The sequence below is a fragment of the Canis lupus genome, chromosome 12 (genome assembly GCF_048164855.1).
Source record: "Canis lupus baileyi chromosome 12, mCanLup2.hap1, whole genome shotgun sequence".
NCBI lineage: Eukaryota > Metazoa > Chordata > Mammalia > Carnivora > Canidae > Canis > Canis lupus.
In genome coordinates, this window is record NC_132849.1 from 57,558,045 (window position 1) to 57,584,198 (window position 26,154).

The window sequence follows — 26,154 nt, forward strand, 5'->3', positions numbered from 1 at the left end:
TTTCCAGCCTCCCTTGTGGGTAAGTTGGGGCCAGATGGCTGGCTCTGGCCAATGGGATGTGAGCAGAAGGATACTAGCAGGCCAGGCTGGAACTACCTGTGCAATCCTCCTGGTCCCTGTTTTGCTCCTCACTTTGCAGAAGAACCAATCAAAGACTCAATGAAGGTTCTAGAACTGTGCTGTCCAATACAGTAGCCACTAGCTAGATGTGGTTATTGACCACCTGGAATGTGGCCAGTCTAACCTGAGATGTGCTGTAGGTATAAAATGTACTCTGAGTTTCAAAGGAAAACAGCTCATTAATCATTTTTATGGGATTACATGTTGAAATGATAACATTTGGTCTATTTTGGGTTTAATTATATTGTTAAATTTAATCTGTTTTTCTTTTTAAAAAATTTTGTATTTTAGAGATGCCTGGGTGGCCCAGCAGTTGAACAGTCTGCCTTCCGCTCAGGATGTGATCCCAGGATCCCGGGATCAAGTCCCACATCAGGCTCCCTGAGGGCAGCCTGCTTCTCCCTCTGCTGATGTCTCTGCCTCTCTCTATGTGTCTCTCATGAATAAATAAATAACATCTTTTTAAAAATTTTTTTATTTTAATTCCACTATAGTTAACATACAATGTTATATTTGTTTCAGGTGTTCTTTTTACTTTTTTCATGTGGCTACTAGAAATTTTTAAATTTTGTATGTGGTTGTGGCTGACAGTTTCACTGGGCAGTCCTATTCTAGAACAGTGTATCTCGGTCTTTTTTTAATAGTTATTATTATGATGATCCCCCTGAGGAGACTTTTTAGACATTTTTTTCCCTAAATTCATCTCTCTCATGAAATACGAAAAACACAGATACTGTATATCTGTTTAGGTATTGTAGCCCTTATAATATCGAAGATTTTTTTCACTAGCCTTCCCCCAAAACCAAGTTTGCCCCATTTAGGGTAATATCTCCCATGCTGAGATTGCATGTTATAGAAGATGGTGGTATTGCAAGATAAGAAAATCCAGAATCCCTGAGTCACCACATGGAAAGCTGAATGGGTAACGGGCACTGAGGGGGGCACTTGACGGGATGAGCACTGGGTGTTATTCTGTATGTTGGGAAATTGAACACCAATAAAAAATAAATTTATTATTTAAAAAAAAAGAAAAGAAAGCTGCTTTCCAGTAAGAGCAAGAAACAAAGCATTATGGCGTAGACCACCGAGATGTTAGAGCTGTTTGTTTGGGAGGCCACCACCGATCACCCTGACAAATCTTTAATTTTACAATGTCCTCAGTAAACCCAGAGAGATCTTGGAGGATTAAAAATCAGGGATCCACAGGGCCCAGTACACAATCTGGGTTATTTCCAGATGTGATGCAGCACCCCAGCGCTGCACCAGCCCATCATCCGGCGCTTGCTGCCAGCTTCCTCTCAGGCTCCTTGGCCTGGTCAGTTCCCCCTGGTTGGCCTTCTTCACTCCCTTTGCTTCCTCCTATGCCTGGATGACTTTCTCTTCTGTGTGCCTGGCAAATCTTTCAGACTCAGCTCTAGTGTCACCTCCTCCAGGAAGCACTACAGGGCCTCACCACTCCTGGCCTCCACTAAATGCTCCACACTCTGGCCAGAACCAGAGCTGTCTTCCGTATGAACCGCTACAGAGAAATAAACTCTTCTTGAACCCTCTTGCACTGTTGGTGGGAATGTGAACCGGTGCAGCCCCTCTGGAAAACTGTTTGGAGGTTCCTCAAAGAATTAAAAGTAGAGCTACCCTACAACCCAGCAATTGCACTGCTGGGGATTTACCCTAAAGATACAGATGCGGTGAAACGCCGGGACACCTGCACCCCGATGTTTATAGCAGCAAGGTCCATAATAGCCAAACTGTGGAAGGAGCCTCTGTCCACTGAAAGATGATGGATAAAGCTGTGGTCTATGTGTACAACGGAATGTTCCTCAGCCATTAGAAAAGACAAATACCCACCATTTGCTACGAAGTGAATGGACCTGGAGGGTATTATGCTGAGTGAAGTAAGTCAATCAGAGAAGGACAATTATATGGTCTCATTCATTTGGGAAATAAAATATTGGGGGAAAAATAGTGAAAGGGAATAAAGGGGAAAGCAGAGAAAATGAGTGAAAAATATCAGTGAGGACGACAGACCAGGAGAGACATCCTAACTCTGGGAAACGAACAAGGGGTGTTGGAAGGGGAGGTGGGCGGGGGAGGGTGGGGTGACTGGGTGACGGGCACTGAGGGGGGCACTTGATGGGATGAGCACTGGGTGATATGCTATATGTTGGCAAATTGAACTCCAATAAAAAAACATGCGAAAATAATAACAATAATAAAATAAACCCTGCCTAACACAGAAACAAAACGCTCCAAGGCCCCTCCGCAGCCAGAAGGGGAAAGGGATCTTAGCCTGCTACGTTTAAAATATTGGACTTTTTGCAAATTTCACAAAGCACGTGACCCCGGGGGCGCTGCCCAGGCCCTCGCAGGAGGAGCTCGGAAGCTGAACCCCGCGGGCCTCCAGGGGGACCCCATCCTATCGGTGCCCCGGACCGAGGAACTTTTAAAAGTAATTCAACAAAATAAATACGTGTGGAACGACGGTATATATAGCACGTGCTTAGCAAGCGTTTGATGGACTCCTCGTCCAGGCACGAGAAAAATCCCCCCCGTGGGGTGGGGAGGGGGAGGGGGACGAAGAGGTCAAGGGGTGGGGAGAGGGTGGGAAGGGCCGCCCTAAAGGCCAGGGAGGGAAACAGAATAAAGACCCGAAGACTAACAGGAACCGGGCGCCGGGCCCCCAGGGCAGAGGCCGCGAGCGCACAGGGCCCGGCGGGGTCCCAGCGCCCCCCAGCGCCCCCCACCGCCCCCCGAGGAAAAGGAGGGGCCGCCCCGCCCCCAGCAAGTCCCTCCTTCCGCCGCTGGCTCCGCCCCCGAGAAAAAAATCAAACCGGGAACCTCTACCCGGCCGCCTCCCATTGGCTGCGCGAATGAGCGAGGCCCGCGGCGACCAATGAGCGGCGGCCACGGCTTGGCGAGCGCCTTCCGGCCCGTCCCCGCCGCGCCGCCCGGCGCCTGCCTCACGGGCCGAGGGCGGGACGAGGGGCGGCGGGGGCGCGGCGCGCGGAGCTCAGGCGGCGGCGGGACGACGCGGCGGCGCGGGCGCTCGGCATGGCTCGCCTGGTGCTGGGTAGGCGCGCGGCCTCGTCGCCCGCGGGGGCTGCCCTCGGGAGGTCCGGGCGGGGCGGGCTGCGGTGGGGGCGCGGGGCCCTGGCGGCCTCGGGGCGGCTCGGCGGCGGGGCGCGGGCGCGCGGGGGCGCGGGCAGCCGAGGCCGGGAGCTGCGTGGGAGCCGCGCGGAGCAGCCCGGGCCCTGGCGGGGTGTTCGCTGGAAGCCCACGGAGGGGCACCCCGGGAGCAGAGCCGGCCCTGGAAGTGGAAGCAGGCCGGAGCGTGGCCCGGGAAGGGGGCCGGTGCCCTCCCAGAGCCCCTGAGCCGGGGGCTTGGACTCCGAAAACTAAATGGAGCGGCAGCCTTGCGTGCATTGCGTAAAGGTCTGTTTTAGGAAGCGCAGGGAGTGCGGGGAGGAGGATCCCGTCGCTTCTGTGGCTCCCCTTGGTGCCACCCGCGGCGCCCCGGCCCGGCCCCGCGTTACCAGCCGGGAGCCCGGGGGCCCGGGAGCCGGTACCACCCCGCTCTGGGTGCTGCTCGGGATCGGGGGTTCGTAGAGGTCTCCCGGGAGGAGGCAAGAGACGAACACTTGGCTGTACTCCTGCGGAGAAGCTACAGGAGGGGAACAGGTTCCGGTCTGCGTTCAGTTTCCCTCGGGGCGAATTCACACTCGGCTCCGAAAGGGTCAGGGATCCTGTCAGTTAACTCGTTACTTGATTACACGTCGTGAGCGTTTTTTGGGGGGAAGCCCTGTTGGTTTCTAGATGACTGCTTTTGGGATCTTGTACTCTTCTTCCTAGCAGGTGTGGTGGGACAGAGATGCTGCTGATGTGGATTTATAACGTCCTTAGCTACTGTGGAGGGATAATGGGGAGCCACAGATGGCAAGACCATCTGCTCCCAGGGATGCTAGACACTCGGATGTTCCAATTTCCCATTGGTGCTCATTATCCGTGAGTGGAACCGCCATGTGAATTGTAGAAACAGAACATTATTAGTCGAGATCGATTTACTTTATCATCTTAAGTGGCCCCGGGTTTTTGTTTTTGTTTTTATTGTTGTTGTTGGTTTTCTTGAGGGTTTTTGAAGGGAGTAGTTACTGGCTTCTTTCATGCTATTGGAATCTATACATCTTGTAATCTGTGTTTCTGAGTATTATGTTCAGTTTCTTTCTAGGCCCTACGAGGTCATTGTGCCTTTTAAGGAATTTGGGTCCCCAATCTTTATTATCAAGACATCTCCTTTGGAGAGCCATTTAAAAGAAAGAGGAGGCTCTTGTGAGAATTAGGCAAAATTTAAAGACAAATAAGCCACACACCATTGCTGGGGGGGGGGGGGAGGGGGCGGGGGGGACCCAAACCCTCGTCCGTGTTACACTGATGTCATGACCATCCCTGTAGGGAAAGGAAGCACATTCCTGAGGTAAAAATCATGGTCCATCCCCTTCCGTGAAGCTAGCCTGCTTGTAACATCCGTGCTGTCCGTGATTGACAGGAGAAGGGAGAGGACCTAATTCTCCTCCCACTATCTACCTAATGGCCCTCCTTGGGATTATACTAATGCAGTCTCCAGTCCTTTGGTTAAAAATTTGGATTGCATAACAATGTTCTATCTCTTTCCAATTGTGTGGCCTTGGGCAAGCTTGTCTTCTCTGTGGCTCTGTTTCCTGGTGTAAAAATGAGCACATAGAGTTCTTGAAATGAGTTAATATATCTTAGTTGTTTAGCTAGTGCTTGGTGTGTGGTGCTATTTCAGTATTCTTAGTTACCATGTCAGTTTCTGGAGGGTACTTGGACAGATACATATATTGAAATATTAGCTCTTCCCCCAGTCCCCCTGTAAGATCATCTCTTAAGAAAATATGTATATTTATTTGAGGGGAAGGGAAAGTATAAGAAATTTCAGCATTGAAAAAAAAAAAAGAATTTTCAGCATTGGTCTGTTAATAGAGACAAATCAGAAATAAATTCTGTTAGTCGTGGATTGGCAACATGATAATGGCTATATAGGGGATGAGAGTGATAAGGAGTCCATAATTATATAGAAAATGTCTGACTTATTTTTTTTTAAGATTTTTAAAATTTATTAATGAGATACATACAGAGAGGCAGAGACACAGGCAGAGGGAGAAGCAGCCTCCATGCAGGGAGCGCATCCTGGGACTCGATCCCAGGTCTCCAGGATCAGGTCCTGGGCTGAAGGCGGCACTGAACCTCTGAGCCACCCAGGCCGCCCAGTCTGACTTATTTTGAGTGAAAAAAGGTTACAGAAAGGAATGTATAGAATGACCACATGCATATAAGTATGAAGTTTTAGAGCTCTGAGTTACATAGAAATGTCAGTAAGAATATTCACCAAAATACTGCCCATTCTAGTGGAACTGTTGATGGGTTTTCTTTTGCATTTTCAAAAATTTCAGTGAGCTCAGTGTATCGAACAAGTATCAATTCATGTTGATTAAAAAAACAAAACTTCAGAAAGTAGATCTCTGTGGAGATTTTCCAGGACCAGTCTTAAGTTCTAAGTTTATTCAGAATTAGGACTCTGCTTGGATTCTTAATTTACTTTGTTAGATATGTCAAGCTCCCCTTAACCTTTCCTGCAACAACAAAAATATAATTGAGCAGCACAGTCCCATGGAGATGATAATGCAAACTTCATATCTAATTTTTAAATATTCTGTTAACCACGTTTAAAAGGCTTAAAAGAAATAGGTGAAGTTAATTTTAATATAAATTTCCCAAGTGTCTATAAGATACCATTTTAGCATGTAATCAATTTCAAAAATACTAATAAGATACTTTTTTCCTCCTACCAAGTCATCAAAATATAGTGCACTCTTTATGCTGTTTGCACATGTAGGGGCAGCTGCATGTGGCAAGTGGCTGCCATATTGGACAGTAGAGGTTATCAAGAGAACCCCACTTTGGTTGGCTTGACCTCCATCCGCATGCACCCTTTCCCACCTCTCGAAGTGGAAAAGGAGGCCATCTTGTCCTGGGCTGCCCCTGTCACTGACCCTGGTTCCCTCCCTTCCTCATTCCAGGCATTTTATTTCATTATTCCTCCCCTTTATCTTGAGCCTCTCCCACTCCCCATATTTTTTCCCTTCATGCTCAGATCACTCTCGACTTTAAAAAGAAACCTCCCTTCTACCGCAGGTTTGCTTGCTCTCTTGTGCTCTTTCTAATAAAACTTGTTTTAAAGAGTTACCTGTTTTCATCAACTTGTTCCCTCCTACCCTCTCCAGTCCTTTGCAGATTGGCTGCTGCTTATTCTCAGTCCTTCACCACAGCTGTCCTGGGTCCCAGCGATTTGTCATTAAATCCAGCAGTTCATTTTCCATCTCCTATTTGATCTCCCAGTAGCGTGTGTCACTGCTGCCCATTCCATCTTTCCCTAGGTTTGGGTGCCACCACTCTCTTGAGAGTTTCCCCAACCCGTCTGCATTGGAGCTAGAAAACTCTCTAGAAAGCAAATCTAGTCATACTTCCTGCATGATAACCTCTCATGTCCGCCTTAGTAAAGTCCACAGTTTTATTTCCTAAATTCCGATATTAGCCAATCTATAATTGAGATGCAATTTTTTTTTTTTTTTAAAGTAGGCTCCATGCCCGGTGTGGGGCTTGAACTCACATCCTTGAGACTGAGCATTGCATGCTCAGCTCTGCTGACTGAGCCAGCCAGGCACCCCTCCGATGCAGTATTTTTGAACAACATCATTACTTGGTTTATTCATGCCCATGACCTACTGAACCATTTTATCCTGAGCACTAAAAAGACAACTGTGGTTTAATGGGAAGAACTTGGAAATAGACGTCAGAGACCACAGATGGGCCACTAGATGTGCCTTTGTTTCCTTATTTACAAAAGCAGGATTATTCCTGCTCTCCAGTTATCAATGCTTTGAAACACCAAGTGGTCTAACGTATTTGAGAGTGATTTGAAAATTGAAAGCGCTATGTAACTACAAGGTAGAAGATTTAGCAACAGAAGCGTTGACATTGGTGTATACTCCTTCCAGAAGAAATACACCATTGAGCTATTCCAAAAAGCTCCATTTGAAATCTTCCAGATCCTATCTACAAGACATGTAAATGTGATTGCAATGATGCACACATGCTGCCTTAGAAGACAGGGCAGTTTCACAGTTTATTGCATCAGTAGATAAAAAGAAATAAAATCATCTTCATAGATGCTAAAGAGGAAGTAACAGGTAGGAATTCCTTTACTATCATAAAGTTTATCTGTTTCAACTCCAAATCCAGCAAATAAGAAAATATTAAAGTCAAGAATAGTCCATTATTAAGCATTATTCTGAAGGTATTAGATGCAATGCAATTGGAAAACAAAAATTCTACATATATTTAAAAGGAGGAGGTAGAATTTTGGTAGTACTACCTATTCAAAAAAACTTTTGAGTTCTTAAAATATTCATAAGTCAGTTCGGAACTTTTCTTCCTGTATAACAGTTAAAAATTACCTTTCAGTTCCTGGAGTAGCCAGCCAAAATGCACTTGGTCCACCGTGTGGCTAAACTGTGCTATCAATAATAACGACAAGACTCCATCCTCACTTTATTTTTTTTAAGATTTTATTTATTTATTCATAGAGAGAGAGAGAGAGAGGCAGAGACACAGGCAGAGGGAGAAGCAGGCTCTATGCAGGGAGCCTGACGTGGGACTCGATCCCGGGTCTCCAGGATCACACCCTGGGCTGAAGGCGGCGCTAAACCGCTGAGCCACCCGGGCTGCCCTCATCCTCTCTTTATAACATTTATATGAAAAATCTTTGTAAGCTCATCCAACAGCATTGCCTGTGCTGGGTGATTGTCATGAATAGTATTAGCAGAAATAAAAATATTTATAAAAGGAATTACTGCCCTTGGTAGTCCTATTTTAGTAGAGGAGACAATTTTTCCTCCAAAAGTAGTAATAAAGATGGTGTGCTAATATTGCAACTGAATAACATGAGAAATAATGCTGTGTGGATTGCCTAGGGTCACAGGGAGGCCTCCCAGCTTTTCAGTATCCTTGCCCATAAAACAACAGTAGTATTACCTCACAAGGTGACTGTAAAGAATGAAGATGTTAGTGCATAAGCACGAAGTAAGAAATCTTTTTCTGGCTACAGTTCAAGAGGTGAGCATATGGCCTCTGTTTCCTACTTGCTGTGCCCTGCAGTGAGCAGGAGAAGGGGAGGGCACTGGGGGTCCAAGGGACCCTGCCCTAGAAGGACCTTGAGCAATAGAAGACCCCACCCCCATTGTCCAAGTTGGCTGCTGGAGCATGAACCCTTTCACTCATGCTGTGCTTTGTGTCCTTACCACAGGTCTGGTGAGCTGCACCTTCTTCCTAGCAGCAAACGGTCTTTATTCCTCTAGCGATGATGTGATTGAACTAACCCCATCAAATTTCAACCGGGAAGTTATTCAAAGTGATAATTTGTGGCTGGTAGAATTCTATGCTCCATGGTAAGTATAAAACAGTTGTGGGATATTGATGGTACTTTATAAAATTAGGAGAAATATTACATGAAAATGTGCTCTCATTCAGCCGTCTAGTTTATCTAGTATACTGCTTGTTCAAAAGAAGTAGAGAAGGGGATGGGAGACTGCCTGAAGTGGTGCCAGTTAAAGGCCATGGAGATGGAGTCCATTGGAAAAAAATGGTTGAAGTAACTAATTGTTGCAAGAAAGAAGAAAGAAAATTTTTCTTGTAATTAAAAAAAAAAATATATATATATATATATCAGTGATGAGTTAAGTAGGATCTTGATGGAAGGAAAACTCATGGTGAAAGAATATTGGGCCCAGGAAAGGGAAGAACTAGTGATTCCATTTTGTTTCTTGAGAGTTGCTTCCAGAAATATTAGAAAAATCTGGTCTAATTTAAAAATTCTTCGGGGATCCCTGGGTGGCTCAGGGGTTTGGTGCCTGCCTTTGGCCCAGGGCGCGATCCTGGAGTCCCAGGATCAAGTCCCATGTCGGGCTTCCAGCATAGAGCCTGCTTCTCCCTCCTCCTGTGTCTCTGCCTCTCTCTCTCTCTCTCTCTCTCTCTCTCTCTCTCATAAATAAATAAATAAATAATTCTTTTAAAAAAATTCTTCTCTTGCCTTACATGCATTGCTGAGGGAAAAAAAAAACCCTTGTAGAATAAAGATGTAATTATATTGAAATTAATGATGCACAATTATACGTAGTCAAAATACAGTATTGAACTAATTGTGTGTGTAGTTAAGCATATAACGCAAACAAAACAAAAACCCAACAAATAGAAGTGTAGAGGCAGATTAATGGGAACTGCAAAATGTGCATGAGGCTGTACTTCTGTAAATTAGCAGCCTGCAGGTTCGCTGAGCCCCAGCCGGCTGTGTGTCTTACAGATAAACTGTGTGGTGGTCTGAGAACCAGGAAGTCCTTCTAGAGGTGAGCTGTGCCCCCCACACTCACATAGGGAGTAGTAAATGAAATTCTTAGAAATTCCTACCGGGACAGCCTGGGTGGCTCAGGGGTTTAGCACTGCCTTTGGCCCAGGGTATGATCCTGGAGACCCGGGATTCGAGTCCCATGTCGGGCTCCCTGCGTAGAGCCTGCTTCTCCCTCTGCCTGTGTCTGTGCCCCTCTCTCTCTCTCTCTCTCTCTCTGTCTCTCATTAATAAATAAAATCTTTTAAAAAAATTCTTCTTACCTGAGTTGGTGCATTTTAGGCTATACTTGAAAGGTTTTCCTTCATTGCTTTAAGTTTTTCCTTTGCAAGACCATGAAAACTGAGTTTTGGAAACTCAATACCAGTTTTCATGGACTATTTCACTTAATGTTCAATGTGGCAAATTAAGGTAAAATCCTCTACTTTTATGTTACTACATTGTGAATACTATTCAGCTTAATGCCTTTTTTTTTTTTAAAGTTTCTTTTTTTGTTGTTGTTTTTTTTTTTTTTTTGTTAAATCCAAATGAGAATTCTGTATGGATTAGTTCATTCATATAAGTAAATGTACCGATAATAATTGTAGAAACTTAAGTGTTGGATGCCTTTGTATGCAATTTTTATAAGTTAGATTTTTTTTTTAATCATTTTAGAATGAGTAATTGACATTGTTTTGGGGAGCTACGATATTAGAGAATATACCTCACTCTAAAACTAAACCAGAGAGCACAGCTGAGAAGGTCGGATCTGGATCATGTAGTTAATGGTTACTGTTAACATGGCAGTTTTGCTTCCTAGTGTTCTGGGGAAGAGGAGGTATCATTAGAGCAAGTGTTTTTCCTCTCTTCTTGTGTTTGGACTTGGCAGCTTGGTGAAGGCTTTGAATTCTCCCCAGAATAAAGGTTTTCCTTTTCCGTGTATAAAATAAAGGACACGAGGTCATGGAACCTAAAATATTGAAATACCATTATCAAAATGTTAAAATAAATATTGATGTGGGGGATCCCTGCATGGCTCAACGGTTTGGCGCCTGCCTTTGGCCTGGGGCGCGATCCTGGAGTCCTGGGATCGAGTTCCGCGTCGGGCTCCTGGCATGGAGCCTGCTTCTCCCTCTGCCTGTGTCTCTGCCTCTCTCTCTCTCTCTCTCTCTCTCTCTATGTCTATCATGAATGAATAAATAAATCTTTAAAAAGTGTGTGTGTGTGTGTGTATTGATAGATGTGGTTATGTAGTACTCTTGCACTGGGACAGTAAATACCAAGATCCAGCGGAAGATCTAACACCTAGACACCATAATCGTGAAATAGTGATCAGCATAAATGAGGTTGGGAGATCAGTGGAGCAGCTCTGGTAGTGAAGTGATGTGAAGGTAGCTGTGAGTTCACTTGTGACAAGTGGTGTGCTGTGAATGTTCACCATTGAAGGAAAGCCTTTATTTCCAAGTTAGTGAAAAAGAGGTGGTTTCCCTTCATCAAAAGTTCCTGGAACCCATGAATTTTTATCCACCAATTTTAGGATCTGTGCACTACAGGTGAAGAACTCTGGGTAGAGGTGTAGAGATGTGTTGTATTTTTGTGGCTTTCTGTTGTGTCTTTACTATGCTTCATATCGAAATTAAAGAGAATATATACTCTTGACGATCTTTGATATGAGTCCTTTCATAGAATAAAGGGAGACTCAAGAGCCACAAAATCCTATAAAATTTTGACACCTGGACTTCTAAGTAGCTCACCTGAACAGCAAAAGATACTAGATTTTAAGTATGTAGAACCGGCATTCCAGGATATTTCCCAGAAGATTCTATTAAAATATTGAGATAGGCTTAGGCTCCTGCGGAAGGTAATAATATATAGTGATTAAGAATGTGGGACCTGGAGTCACAGAGACCTATCCAGCAGCTCTGTCACCAGACACCTGTGTGATGTGATATTGGACAGGTTTCTGAACTTCTCAGCCTCTGTCTGCTCATCCATAAGGTGAAAATAACAAGGCCTGTCTTCAATGTTTTGTTGATGAAATGAAATTGAAATCCTGTGTGAAGGGCTCCTCATGGTCCTGGCATGTGGCATTTGCTTAGTAGGTTTTTAGAACCCTAATTAGGAGACTTTGTTCTAAAAAACAACTAATCACCTATGGGTAAACTGGCTATAGTGTCTTCATCCAATGGATGTTATTCAGCAGTGAAAACGAACAGTAAAACAGTTTACAGCCTCGATAAATGGTATAAACGTAACAGGTGTGTGTATCTATAACTTTTAAAAGCACATGTCTGTATAGTTCAGGATAATTTATTTTAAATACTGTTCCTTAGAAGATTAAAGTTGTTTTTCCTTGTGTACTCATCTCTGTCTCTCTTGTTTCCTCTCACTCTTTTATCTCTACCTTGTGGTATCAAGTACTTTTTAGCTTACTAGAAGATTTGGGATTACATGTACATTTGTAACCCTACATGCTTCTGTGGGAGCCAAAGAGCATTGAGATTTAGGCTTTAATACAGATGCCTCATCTATAAAATGAAGAGGTTGAACTAGATCACAGAGTATCAAACCTTAATGAGCTTAAGAATCACTAATTGATCTTAATAAAATGCGGGTTCCTGAACACCTTCTCTAGGAGTCTTGATTTCATGGGGCCCAAGAATCTACATTTTGCCTGACCTTTTAACTCAGACCAGCCATTGAGGTACACTTGACCGGATAAATGCCAAAGTTCCTACCCCAGGATAGAGTTAGAAATGACAGTTTAAACTTTTTAAATTAGTATATGAAAAAGGATTATAGTAAAGCCTTAAAATGGGAAGTTCCTTCACATCTCTGTGTTTTATTAATGCCTGTATGTACTCCCCGGTGGGTACCGTTTGCACCCACCCCTGTGCAACTCACTCTGTAGACTGTTGGTAGAGGATTTTTGAATTGGGGATCCAAGATATTAATCGTTGCCTGTGTTTTCATCTCCCAAAAGGTGTGGCCACTGCCAGAGGCTGACACCAGAATGGAAGAAGGTAGCAACTGCATTAAAAGTAAGTTTCTAAAATGTCCACATTCAGGTGTATACGTATAAATAAGTATACAACTGGGCTTAATGTGCAATAGGAAAATAATTTGCACATTGAAGTTCAGAACCTTTGTTCCGGTGCCGAAATCATGTAGAGATCAAAGGGATAATTTACATCTCATTTTTACATTGGCTGTGTTCGTTAATTCGATTTTCCAGATTAACGACATAATTACTCTTAGTTGTAGTAATTCTGGGAGCAACAGAATTCCCTCTCTAGGGCTGACTTAACATTCCCCCATCATTCCACGTAGGAATGATTTCTCCAGGCTAAAGTAATTCCATTTTTGTAAACCTAATCCTGCCCTTTATTTTCTTGTCCCTGAGTCTACATGAATCAAATGGTGGGTTTTTGTGGAATCTGCTATTTGAAAGAAAAATAGGTAATACTTTTATTTTTTCACAGGATGTTGTCAAAGTTGGTGCAGTGGACGCAGATAAACATCAGTCTCTGGGAGGTCAATATGGTGTTCAGGGATTTCCTACCATTAAGATTTTTGGATCCAACAAAAACAGACCAGAAGATTATCAGGGTAAGGACTTTCCCTAACTGCTCCATTCCCCCTGGTTGGAATTTTAATTTGAGCAGGTAGGTAAAAAAATAGGAGCAAAGGCCTGTTTATTTTTCAGAACACAGTCATACCTGTTTACATACCGTTTGTAGTTGCTTTCACACCAAAATGGCAGCATCTAGTGGCTGCAACAGACAAAGATAATTACTGCCCAGCTAAAGATAATTACTGTTGGGCCCTTCACAAAGTTTGCCAACTCTTGGGTCTAGAGTGAGAAAATCCTCTCTTTCTTTCCTAGTGCATTTCTTAATTTGGTTTATTTCCAGGTAGATAGGTGGAAGGGGCACTGCTTCCGAGGATGGAGGCATCTGGAGATAAAGAAGGAACAGACTAGAAGGCTATGTTATGTGCAGTTCTTGGACTTTTGTGTTAGGAAGTATCATCCAGGGCTGTAGTACACACCATCTGAACACATTCTGAATATTGCTGTACTGTATTTTCTTCTAATGTCAGGTCAAAATGTTCTCAGACGTTTGATAAGAAACTACTTTTAAAAAAACACAAAATTGGGACACTTGGGTGGCTCAGTGATTGAGTGTCTCAGGTTGTGATCCGAGGGTCCTGTGATTGAGTTCTGAATCTGGCTCCCTGCAGGGAGCCTGCTTCTCCCTCTGCCTCTGCCTCTCTTTGTCTCTCTCTCCCTCTGTGTCTCGTGAATGAGTAAAATCTTAAAAAAAAAAAAAAAAATAGGAAATTTTCTAAAGAAATTTTATTAGAGTTTTGCCTTTGAACTCTGAAGATAGCCTCATGGCTTAGATTGCCCATATACTTCTGAGTCAGTTAACAGCCTCCTGACTTTTTCTTGAGTATAGTTTTTGGCTAAACTTCCAAAGGCTGTTGTCATTATTGAGTTTCAGTAATTCAGTTACTTCTTAGACAAGGAGTAAATTCAGCTAGAGAACCTAAAAAAGCCTAAAATAACAGTGTTGTCAGCAAGAGAGAAAAAAGAGGCCTGGATTATGTGACTTTTCAGACCTTTCATATCCTACTTTTTCCTGATTTTTTTTCTCTCCATTATCATAGAAAGTTTTTCTTTTTTCTTCAATTGGTAATTTGTATTTGGAAATATTCTCTGCTTTATTAAGTAGATACAGGTTTCTTATTCATCTGTGTATGTGTTCCTTGTTCAGTAAACATTCCTGAGTTACTCTCATTTGTAAGTGGTATTAAGAGTGGTATTTGTAAGTGGTATTAAGAACATACAGGAGGATGTTCTTGTTCACACTAACAACCTCAAACTGAAATTGGGGATTTGGCTTTCCCAGTGAAAAGTCCAGTGCAATATGCATGGTAGGGAAAACTTGGCTCTCTGCTAAATACACGTGTGTACTGTTGGGTGTGTTCAAACATCTGATTAAACTGACAGATTGAGGTAGTGTCATACTGGTGCACAGCCCCCCACCGCCTGTTTGTGTGATTGTTCCTTGTCTTCCTATAGGGAGCAGAACTGGCGAAGCCATTGTGGATGCTGCTCTTGGTGCTCTGCGCCAGCTTGTGAAGGACCGCCTTGGGGGAAGGGGTGGCGGATACAGTTCTGGAAAACAAGTAAGGCTGTATAATGTCGATTTTTAATGCGTGTGATGATTTTTATGCCAGAATATGGACTCCTTGGAGAGGATAGATTTTTTTGGTTATTACTAATATTTTAATGAATTTTCAGTTGAAAAATAACATGAGGTTACATCAACTGATAACAGAGGAAGTCAGCTACCCATCCTGTTCATTTGGCCTCCTCAAAAGTCACTGGTCCCAGGGCACCCTGCCACAACTGCAGGCCAAGAACCAGGCCACAGATGGGCTTCATTGGCCCAGCGCTAAAATAGAAGAGTTTGGGCTGTGTAGCTAGAGAAAGAGCTCCAGGCCGGGGAGCTGGGCTCAGGGATCCTATGGCCTTTGTAGTTCCAAAGTGGAGAGAGAGACCAGATCGGCTTTAATCAAAGAGGAAAGCAATTTAAATAATCTCTTGGCTTATATCTGTAGTCAGCCTGAAATTCTGGAAAATTCTACACAAATGGAAGAAAAAACAATTTCTTGTCCCGTGGATTGGTATTTTAGATGCCCTCGTATGACAAGTGATGTTTAACCATGATGTACTTATGTTCTTGTGAAGAGGTATTAAATTCTTAAAAATGTAGATTAAATGGCCCTTTACTCTTAAAGAGATCATTAAAACTAGCTTCCTTCTACAGATGATGAACTTACCCAGAGATTTCTGGCTCTTGCCTTTGATTTCAAACTCCAACACTGAATGGTTGCAGTTGTCTCCCCTAGTCCCTGGCTTTTGGCCTAGACACCAGAAAGCCCTATAACAGAACTGACTGCTTCTGCCGTTTGGTATTTAAGAAAATTCTTTGGGGGCGCCTGGCTGACTCAGAGGAGTGTACAACTCTTGCTCTTGGGGGTATGAGTTCGAGCCCCACATTGGGTGTAGAGAGGACTTAAATAAGTAAAACTTTAAAAAATTTCTTTGGAAAAAAGGGGTTAAATTCTATATTTAGCTCTCTTGAATGGTAGGGACTTTATCTGTGGAAAGGTAGCAGCTGTGGTACGTTTAACATCCTGGGATGAACGAGCAGCTGTGCCCAGTCTGAATAGAGTAGTGTTCCTGGGTGGTTCTGTGAGCCATGTGGGCTTTCTCTTAATAAAACAGCAGGTGATAGAATTCAGGTGCATGTGATAGCTTATGCTGTAGGTTCTGGTAATTGACAGCAAACACTGCTTACCAAGCAAAAATACTATTAAGGAATAGCCCCAATCTGAGTGAGATAGTTTTCCCTTGAAAGAAAGCTCCAAACTTTGTTAACATTGGAAGAGATTATTGTAGAATTCTGTTTAGAACAGGGTAGTGTGCTTTCTGGACAAGCAGAGTTGAATGTCGCATGTCACCTGTCACAGGGTAGGAGTGAAAGTTCAAATAAGAAGGATGTGATCGAGCTCACAGATGACAGCTTCGATAAGAATGTCCTCGATAGTGACGATGTTTGGATGGTTGAATTCTATGCTCCTTGGTGTGGACACTGCAAAAAGTAAGTGCTTTTTACCAGGTTCTTTAAGTTACAGTGCCTTCAATGTAGTCACCTCGTTTGCTTTGAAGAAGCTGACCCAGGCCTAGGTAATCCCCGAGCTCTCCTCCAGAAAAACTCGTGACTCCGAATGACATTACACATTGTCATTACTACCAAGAGTTTCTTCTGTCATGTGTTCAGAGATGAACAGGGAGCCAGCATCCAGATTCTGGGAGGGCAGTGACAAAGGCCCGGGAGGTGAATGTGGGAGGGTGGCATCATGTCATGCATGGAGCTATACACAACCTGTTGTCCAAGTGTGATTTCACGGGGCTGGGCAGAAATGCATGCCTCAGCTAAAGTATTTGTGCCGAGAGTTAAAATACACTTTTAACGTGCAAGTGTTTTTCTGTAGCCTCGAGCCCGAATGGGCTGCTGCAGCTACAGAGGTGAAAGAGCAGACGAAGGGAAAAGTGAAGCTTGCAGCTGTGGATGCCACGGTTAACCAGCTTCTGGCCAGCCGATACGGGGTGAGTGTGGCTGTAAGGCTAATTGTTTTTATGTTACTTCATCCAGTATCCCAAGCCTCCTTGTGCGGTAGGAGAGGAGATGTTTGGCCATTTGTAATGAAACTAAAGCACTTTATTGTTAACCATTAAGTCTTGAACTTAGGACTCTTTTTTTTTTTTTTTTTTTTTTTTTAATCTAATATCTCACTATTTCTGCTGTGTGCTTAATGCAAATCTTTAGCCTGCCCAGGCTTTTACAAGTTGCTAATACTGCTTTTGAAGTTGGTGCATTTGTCTTAGAGCAGATATAGTTGTATTAAATATATATGTAAGATTTGAATAAAACTTGGCTGGGAGCACTTTGCGGGGCTCAGTCGGTTAAGTATCTTCCTTCAGTTGAGGTCATGATCCCAGGATCCTGGGATGGAGTCCCACACCAGGCTCCCTGCTTGTGCTTTCTCTCTCTCTCTCAAATATATAAAATGCTAAGCCTGGTAGGCAGACTGTTGGCCTGAACTGATGCAGACTGGGGATATTGTTAAATTAAATCACCCATAAAGTAGTGTTAGAATCTGTAGATATTTTATTCCTTATTAAATGTTAATTTGATTTTGTCTTATTTTTTTCTTTTTAATAGATTAGGGGGTTTCCTACAATCAAGATATTTCAGAAGGGAGAGTCTCCTATGGAATATGAAGGAGGACGGACACGATCTGACATCGTCTCCCGGGCCCTGGATTTGTTTTCTGAGAATGCCCCACCCCCTGAGCTGCTTGAGGTAAATCGCTTCCATCACTTGGGATAAGAGGAATGGTCCAGTCTGATGGTAGCAGGCACCAAAGCAGTAATGACACTCACTTTGCCTTTTCAGAGGAGCTCTTTTCCTTCTCTTTTAAAATGATCTCTTTAAAGTGTTACTGTACTTTCAAGTGGGGAAAACCTGTCTGACAAATTGCTACTTTTCATAACTTTTAGTACTAAAATAATTACACCATGAGTACACATGTACCAAGCTTCTTAGAATGCATCCGGTCACACTGTCATCGTTCTCAAAGTAATAGCTGTTATTTGTGGAGCTCTGAGCATGTGATAGGTGCCTCGCTAGCATCCCAGGGGAAGGGCTTAGGGATGAATCACAGAAGTCCATCGCTGGTGCCGCAGTGCATATGAGGCAATCTTTTTGGGAAGGGTCACTCGGTCTCGTGAACTGCTTTGCTCTTTAGTGAGCGTGATGATGCCCAGTCTTTGTTGTCAAGCTGACCTTTGGGTTTTGTGACTGTGGCCTTCCAACCACCCCTTGTCTTCTGGGCCCACAGATCATCAATGAGGACATTGCTAAGAAGACCTGTGAGGAGCATCAGCTCTGTGTTGTGGCCGTGCTGCCCCACATTCTGGATACTGGTACGATGAACAGAGGCTCCCTTGCTGTTAGTTGCTCTGTGCTGCCTGCCCTCAGAATGTTCGCTTATTTGATTAATGTTATAGACTTGTTTATCTTTGCCTTTAAAAATTTTTGTCTGTTCAAATCAGGAGCTGCTGGCAGAAATTCTTACTTAGAAGTTCTTCTGAAGTTGGCAGACAAATACAAAAAGAAAATGTGGGGGTAAGTTGTTATTTTCTCAATACAATTTGGCTGGGAGAGCATCATCATGTTCCTGAAGTGTCTGATTCCTGCTGTGATTTCTGTGGGATGTGTCCCTGTTTCTCTTTGGTATTTTTTAAATTTAAGAGGTAAATCTCACCTAGAAGGAAAAGAAGTAATGCAGGTCTCTTATTTATAAGATACTGATCTGTGCCACGGTGTATATATTTTTCATAGCAGTCATTTTAAATAGTGGTTGGGGCCCCAGGCTAGCATGCGAAAACTTAGTTTAGTCGCATAACTGGATTCTGGTACAGCTTCGAAGGCCAGATAAAGAAAGCAGAAATAGAAGTGTGTTTTCTTACCTTTTCCAAGCGAGGACTAGATACAGGCAGATTTTTAAGATAAAGTATGTCTCCTGTTCAGCTTTTTGCTTCTCTTCCTCAATATCGATCGCTGTCCCACCGCCCTCCTGCCCCTGCCGGCCCTCAGGTGACCTTGCGCCTCCTCCATTAGTTCAACAGAGGATTGTGTGCCTACAGAATAGCACGGCTGACGCCCTTTACTCTTCACCATTGTAGAGCTTGAGTAATGTGGTTGAGCATGTTCCCGGTGCTGAATAATAACATACCAGTAAGTTTTACAAAGAAGTTCCTGTACTCCTAGAGAGCATGCATAATCATCCAAATGATGTTAGTAGGATTTCAGGTAATAAAGACAGAAAATTCACCAGGTTTAGTAGATAATTTGGGGGCTGGGAGGAAAACTTTGCAGACTTGGGGGGCTTCTGGAGGTAGCGTAGGGAATGTAAAAGGAACTGTAGTTAAAAGAACATGTAGGGTGGCTTAGCGGTTTAGCGCCGCCTTCAGCCCGGGGTGTAATCCTGGGGTCCTGGGATCAAGTCCCACGTCAGGCTCCCTGCATGGAGCCTGCTTCTCCCTCTGCCTATGTCTCTGTGTCTCTCATGAATAAATAAAAAAATCTTAAAAAATAAAAAATAAAAAAACATGTAGAGGGGCACCTGGGTGCTGGTTAAGTGGTGAAGTATCTGCTTTCAGCTCAGGTCATGATCCCAGGACCCTGGGATTGAGCCCCACGTTGGGTTCCATGAGCCGGCTTCTCCCTCTCCCTCTGCCTGCCACTCACTCCCCCTTCTTGTGCACCCACGTGCCCTCTGTGTCAAATAAATAAAATCTTAAAGAGTACATGTAGAATACATTATTGTTGTGAACTTCCTTTTTATTCCTGCATCCATTTTGTTCCATAAAATATTTATAGTGTAATCTTTTTTTTTATATCTGCTATTTGGATTCCATCTAATTTGAGAGAAATCTTTATCCTAACAACCAGCTTGTTTTTTTAGGTGGCTGTGGACAGAAGCTGGAGCTCAGTCGGAACTTGAAAATGCATTGGGGATTGGAGGGTTTGGCTACCCGGCCATGGCTGCCATTAATGCCCGCAAGATGAAATTTGCTCTTCTAAAAGGGTCTTTCAGCGAGCAAGGCATTAACGAGTTTCTCAGGTAACTTCTTGCTTTCTTGAGTTGTTTATGTTTTGTGGCTTAGTTCTCTTGTGGTGTGGGTTCAAAACTAGGTTTATATAGACCAGGCAATAAATGGAATTACTTCACATTTGGCATTCTGGAGAATTAGGTGTTTGCTTTCTAAATTCTCTTTTAAGAGCTGTGTTCCCTTTTCTGTGGAAGGATTCTATATAGTGAAGGCCACCTTGCCATTTTGTGCTGTTGGCACTGAGCTCTTCCTGATTGTCATAAAAGTCTCAGTGGGCCAGTCTCACCCAGGGGCCACCCTCACATGCTTTGTGCCCCCGACCTCAGGGAGTACTGCTTCCATCTCTGGCCATTAGCTCCAGAAGGTGGTTATGTGAAGATGAGTGTACTCCTGGCAGGGAGGTGATGTGCACACCAGCCAACACGTGTGCTCAGAAACCACACACCTGTTCGGCCTGGCTCATGGAAAAGCAGAGTGAGAAATACCATTGGTGGAAATGTGCAGTTTGTCACACAGCCCATAGAAGCTCGTCAGCAACGAGGAAGCTAAAATGGACAACCTAGGAATATAGTAGCAGCACTTGAAATCTGCACTCAACCCATGACAGTGTTAGTGATTTCTAGATCCTTCCCTGAAGGTCTATTAAAGCGTTCCTCTTGGCCAGAACACAAGTATGTGTCTGGGTGCATTACCTACCCACCCTGAAGTAGAGAAAAGGACTGGGGTTTTATATCTGTTCATGGCCCTTTGGTTTGTGTGAGGCAGCAGCTGTGTTTCTCGGGCTCCCCTAGAAGAGATGAGAGCATGCAGCCCTGCAGAGAAAATGGTGGTACAGGGAGGAGCATGGCTGAGCTATGAAAAACTTTTTTTTAGCAATTGAACTCTGCCCTCAAGGCACAGTTCCCTCAGAATTTCGTTCCTATTTAAAGGAGGCTTGGCATCTTTCCATCAGTCCTGTTTGCTCTTAGTGCTGCTGAGCTTACATAGGAAGGTAATAGCTTTTATTTGAGCACCAGCTCCTGTCCAAATTGGCATCGTTTCAATGAAGAAACGTATGTTCAGAGATGACAAATAACCTGATTCAGGATGCTAATCTCGTAAGGAATAGCACCCCTGGCTTTCCTTGTTCTGTTGACATGGGTTTGTATTTCTTACATAAGCCACCGCTTGGGTTGGCCTTTGCCCCTTCATAGTGAATTGAGCCATTCTAGCTCAGTGTAGACAGACCGTGTGAGACATGGGGCCGACTGGCTGTGCTGACACCTCTGTACTCTGCATAGACAGCATCCTGCCCTGTGTTACGCTTACGGTTTGGTGAATGGTGTAGGGTCGGGTCTCAGCATACTGACAATCTGTTTTCTGAATGTAACTGATCTTCAGACATCAAGGTTTCTCGACGTTGGCACCAGGGCCAGATCTTTGCCCTGTCCTAAGTGACAGATGTTTAGGATCTACCTTTCAGATGCCAGTTGCGTGCCTCGCACACGTATGCGCACACACGGTTGTTCCCATCAGAAATGTCTGCGGTCATTGCCACATGCCCCTTAGGGAGACAATTGCTCCTGTGTAAGAACCACTGGTAGCACATCATGTAAAATGCAGTCTCCAAAGGCAGTGGATCAAATTAACCGGTTTTCCCACTCTGCTGAATAACCATCAGACGCACACAGGGGAGACTTCACTCCTGTTCGCTTTTCCTCTTTCCCCTGTGGTCCAAACACCCTTCACCTGAGGTTGCTTGGAGTCTCCTTTTAAAGAAAGCTTACTCCCAGTCCAGTGACTGCCTCTCTGTCTTTCTGGTGAAATATTTATCAGAATTGGTCAAAGTTAAGACATAAGGTGCTGTTTAATCGTAGAACTCTTCTCTGCCCTAAAGCCTGAGGTGTGAGAAACGCCACCATCACCTCCAGGCCTGCGTCCCTGGGCTGGTCTAAGTGCTACTGTGTGCTCGGAGGCGTCTGAGGAAAGGAACTGAATTGCACTTTGAAGATGCCATCTTTCATAAGGTGTATTAGGGGTCTTAAGTCTGTCTACAGTTTCGTTACGCTGACGTCCGTGTTGTGCCTAGGTTCTACGCAATTTTGATAGGTTTTGTGTACTTCGTTTGTATTTTAGCAAAATAAGTTTTTCTTAATTATTGACTTTATTTGATGCCAAGATCTGAGCCATTTCATTACCTTGTCCTGAGATAATACTGTTCAGGAGTAGGAGGTGAGAGATGCCTCCACGGGAACCTGGTGGGCAAGTCATTATTTTAAAGCATTGTTCCTTCATCTGTATGTGCTTGCTTTGGTCATCTTCCCCACAGGGAGCTCTCTTTTGGGCGCGGATCTACAGCTCCTGTCGGAGGTGGGGCTTTCCCCACCATCAGCACCAGAGAGCCTTGGGATGGCAAGGATGGCGAGGTGAGTCCCCAGGGCTGGGACTTGTCATTGTGGTGCTTGGCCAGCTGCTTCCTACTCTCCCCATCCCTGTGCATCTTTGCTGTTGTAAGCCAAGACCTTTCCACCAGATAAAGCCTTGGCGTGGCGTCAGAAACACCTGACCTCACCAGCCTCTCAGGGCTGCATGGCACTGGTTATTCTTGACAGAGACAACCAAGAAAATTTCAGTGTTTGACGTTTCTTTCCTGATTCTCATTCTGAAACCAAACATTGAACCTGGAATTCATGTACCTTTCGTCTGAGAAATACAAAATTACAGCTTTGAAATTAGTGTTCATTCTAGTACACTTGTGTCCCTCCTCCCCAGAAGGACAAGCTAAATGGTGTTAAAGAGGTGGTAATAGTTTAAACTCCTACTTCACCCAAGTTCTCAGCTTTTCCGGCTATGAAATAATAGGGAGTGTTCAAAGCAGGAGCTGGATTAGGGAGGAATGGGCTCTGTAATCCGGGGCATCTCTAGAAATGAGTTTGCTCCTCTGTGGTGAGTCCGTGGGGCCCTCCGAGCCCCCACTCTCCCTCCCCTGCAGGGCCTCACGGTGGCTTTGTTTTCCAGCTTCCCGTGGAAGACGACATTGACCTCAGTGACGTGGAGCTGGACGATTTGGAAAGAGATGAGCTGTGAGAGGCTTGGCACAGACTTCAGTTTTCTTTTCTTGGGAGCAGATTTCTCCAGCAGTGAAGGAACATTCTTCACACTCAGATGAGTCTACCAGTGGCCTTTTTAACCAAGAAGTAGCACTTGATTGGTCATGTGAAAACACTGCAACAGTGAACTTTGCATCTCAAGAAAACAATGAAAAATTCTATGAATTGTTGTAGCCAGCGAATTGGGTTGTCTTATCAAGTAATATTTTGAGGAAAACTGATGGGCTGTTGACATACTTTTCCCTCCCTCTGACTGCTGCTTGAATGTTCTTGGAGGCTGTTTCTTATATTAAGTTTTTTAATGTGATTCTTTCGTTTGAATATTAATGGCTTTTTTCCATTAAAAAATAAAATAATATTTTGGACAATGCCAATAAATGTATGAACTTAGTGTCCACATCATAAATTCAGAGTCCGATGTGTAGCCAGTGAATTAGTATAATGAAGGGTTGACCGTGATGTCCTCTGTCCCCGCACACCTGTGGTCTAGGGGACACCATCTGGATGCCTGCCAAGCACAGATTTCACATGTGTCCCACGAGGTCAAGCTCCAGCCTCGAGATGTAAAATGTACAGCGAGCTTGTAGAAAGAAGGGTGAACAGCAGTGGCCTTCCGCTGAGAGCTGCATTTCACACACAGGAGTTTGTCTCTCGGCGTTCCTGGTGACCGTTAGGAAATAGCGCTAATGATACAGTGAGCTCGGGATCTGGAAGGGTCTTCCTCCGCCCTCACAAGATGGCCATTAAGACACGAAACAGCAGCAGGCTACCGACTCAACAGGCAGCTCCCGTTTATGTAAAGCGCAGTTTTGAGTTCTGTTAGAACATAAGAGACCATTCAAAGGACTGAGCGTTTCTTTATTGTAACTTAAAAAAAATAAATACAACTGTAACTAACTTTTGTGAGCAATTTCTCTAAAAATCTGAATTCTGTAGGGCTCTCTGGCTAAGGGGAACAAGGTGTCTGTAAGAAGTCTGCACGAACAACGCGCAGTGGCGCCAGCTCATCTCTCTAGTCGAGAAGACTGAGGTCGATGTGGAAGTAGACATAAGGAAAATAGTCCTGGTTGTTGAGCTGCAGGCCCGGGATCTCCACAGATGCCTGCAAAAGAAGACGTGGTATTGGCGCTCTAAACCCAGAAACCGGTCTGCTGTCCTGTCTCTACTCTCAAGGAGGCTCTCTAGGCCCCAACCATGCTTTCTGCCCCGCACAGCACACAACCGCCTCGCAAACGTACACGCGGCCTCCTCCCGGTTATCCTTGTGTGTTGGTGAAACGTAGCCCTTAACAGACTGGCAGTTTCCATTTTCGGAAAGGGCCTCCCACCTGACCTGGAGCGGCTGACCTCAGCGCAGAAACCCAGCCATTTCTGGATTCTATACCTACATCCAGTATACTTGCAGCTGCTACTTGGTCCAGATGTCTGAAGACAGAGTTCAGCACCTCCCTTAAACGTTTGGTGGATGACTTCTTATGAGGCTGGAGGAGCACCGCCTGGAAATTCACCGGGAGTCCATACCTTCCCAGACAGACAAAACGTGCCAATAAGTTACTTCCGGCACAAATGTGGGTAAAATAACCCTGACAAGGAATAGAGGAAGTTCTAGTGAAATAATAAAAGCTTCAGTCAACACTGAAGAAAATAAAACCCAGTTGAATGGAGTGTCTAGTGTCAGAGGCAAGACTAATAACTGGGTTTTTCTGGGCAGGAAAATCCAGAACATGCTAACCAGCCACTTCTGGCCACTAATGGCGTGGTGTCTACTAAAATACCAAGGTCTGTGGGATCTGCAGGAAGAGGTGACGTGAAGGAGGCTGCAACTGCGTGTGCTACTGTTTCACTGCAAATCAAGCCTGCGACCTACTTAGTCCTGTGCCTTGAGGACCCTGGGTGAGCGGAACCCCAATTTCAGAACCCCACCTAACTCGTCTCCCAGAGCAAGCGCCAGGGGAGCCGGCAGGTGCGGACAGGGATGGCAGCAGGTAGTCCAGGTCCCAGGTGAGGGGGACGGCCTCAACTGTTCTCTGTCCCCCTCCTATCATCAGAGCTCTGGGGTTTCCCAGGGGAAAACGAGCAAAAAGAAAAAGAGTTGTAGCCGTCTTAGGAATGAGCAGTTTCCCTCCCAACTCCCCCAACTCCCAGTGCTTTCCAGAAACCCATTCCACATCCTCAACTTTGCCAAGCCCATTCTCTCCACCTGCTGGGCACCCCTGGGCAACCTGTACATTAGGGACGGGCCCTCCAGCTCCCAGGCCGTCACAGCCACCCCTGCGTCCTCCTTCTCCAACTGGTCAGTCCTCCAGTCACTGCCAAGGTGCTCAGGGAGGTTGTGTATCCTCCCCACCAAGGCCCCATGGTCCGAGCTCTCCTGCCTCTCCCAGCCTGGGAGCTACGGGCCATCGACGCTCAGTAAATCCTGACAATGCTCCTTGCCCTGCTCATGTAGCCTCCGAGCCCTTCCCCTTTCTCGGCCTGCTCCTGATTTCAGGGCTTTTCACATTCTTCGCAGACCCTCCCAGGCCTTTCCCTGCAAACTCCCACTCTGGGTCAATTTAAAGGAATGCCTTCTCCGTTCTGCTCAGAACATGCCTTCCAGAACAGCTGGGTCTGTTCTCACTCTCCCCAAGGCTGCCTCCCGTGCTGCTCCCCGCTGGACCGCTCAGTCGAGGACCCCCTTCCCTGATCGCTGAGGTCACCTGGGGGGAGCCGGGGCCTGCAGCCCCCATCCCGAGACCACTGTGGCCACCCCACCGTCAGGCCTGTGCTGCACAGGGCGTCAGGCTTTCTCTACTACTGCCCCCTTCCCCTTACCATATCACCCTCTTGCCCTGCTTTAAATAAGCTTCCTAGGCTCCCTAAGGCTCTCATTCCAAACGTGAGAGCGTCCAGCATCCTATGTCACCCAGTCATCCTTCAGCCACCACACTCTAGCTTGTCCCAACAACGACCTCACGGCCCGTTCGCAGGGACGCACAGATCCTTAAGCTCCCACTTCCTCCTCCTGCCTCTGACTTCCCCATGGGCTCTTCTGCATCCACCCCCCTTCCCTGTCGGGGTTCCCCAAGGTGCCTGTTCCCGTTGTCCCCTCTATAGGACTCTCTGTAAACGAATGCAGCCACACAGCCACCAGTAGGGTTCCCTCCAACCCCCACCAACCCCTCTCCCAGGAGCCAGACTGACTAGATAGTACCTGGCCAGCTCCTTCAGTCCCACGGGGCCGGCTCCACGCGCAGC

The 26,154-nt window shown here is 45.1% G+C and overlaps 2 protein-coding genes across 6 annotated transcripts in view; one reads left to right on the forward strand and one right to left on the reverse strand.

Annotated features, from left to right (window-relative positions):
• The first annotated feature begins 3,063 nt into the window (after positions 1-3,063).
• On the forward strand, positions 3,064-23,296 carry PDIA6 (protein disulfide isomerase family A member 6). The gene is made up of 13 exons (XM_072771089.1): positions 3,064-3,190; positions 8,501-8,642; positions 12,558-12,615; positions 13,057-13,183; positions 14,661-14,767; positions 16,118-16,248; positions 16,643-16,757; positions 17,374-17,514; positions 18,053-18,137; positions 18,267-18,339; positions 19,682-19,840; positions 22,138-22,234; positions 22,827-23,296. The coding sequence occupies exons 1-13, from the start codon at positions 3,172-3,174 to the stop codon at positions 22,893-22,895; spliced, it is 1,323 nt and encodes a 440-aa protein (XP_072627190.1). The 5' UTR covers positions 3,064-3,171; the 3' UTR covers positions 22,896-23,296.
• The window catches only part of ATP6V1C2 (ATPase H+ transporting V1 subunit C2), a 53,394-nt gene continuing 50,246 nt past the window's right edge, over positions 23,007-26,154 (reverse strand). For 3 of the 5 annotated variants that reach the window (XM_072771094.1, XM_072771093.1, XM_072771090.1), the window contains 2 exons: positions 24,306-24,438; positions 23,756-24,020 (listed from right to left, as the gene is read on the reverse strand). In XM_072771094.1, the coding sequence (XP_072627195.1) occupies positions 23,931-24,020; positions 24,306-24,438 (223 nt within the window). In that variant the 3' untranslated portion in view covers positions 23,756-23,930. Of the gene's footprint in view, positions 24,021-24,305; positions 24,439-26,154 lie in introns of all 5 variants that reach the window. The other 2 variants (XM_072771095.1, XM_072771092.1) reach the window with 1 other exon arrangement.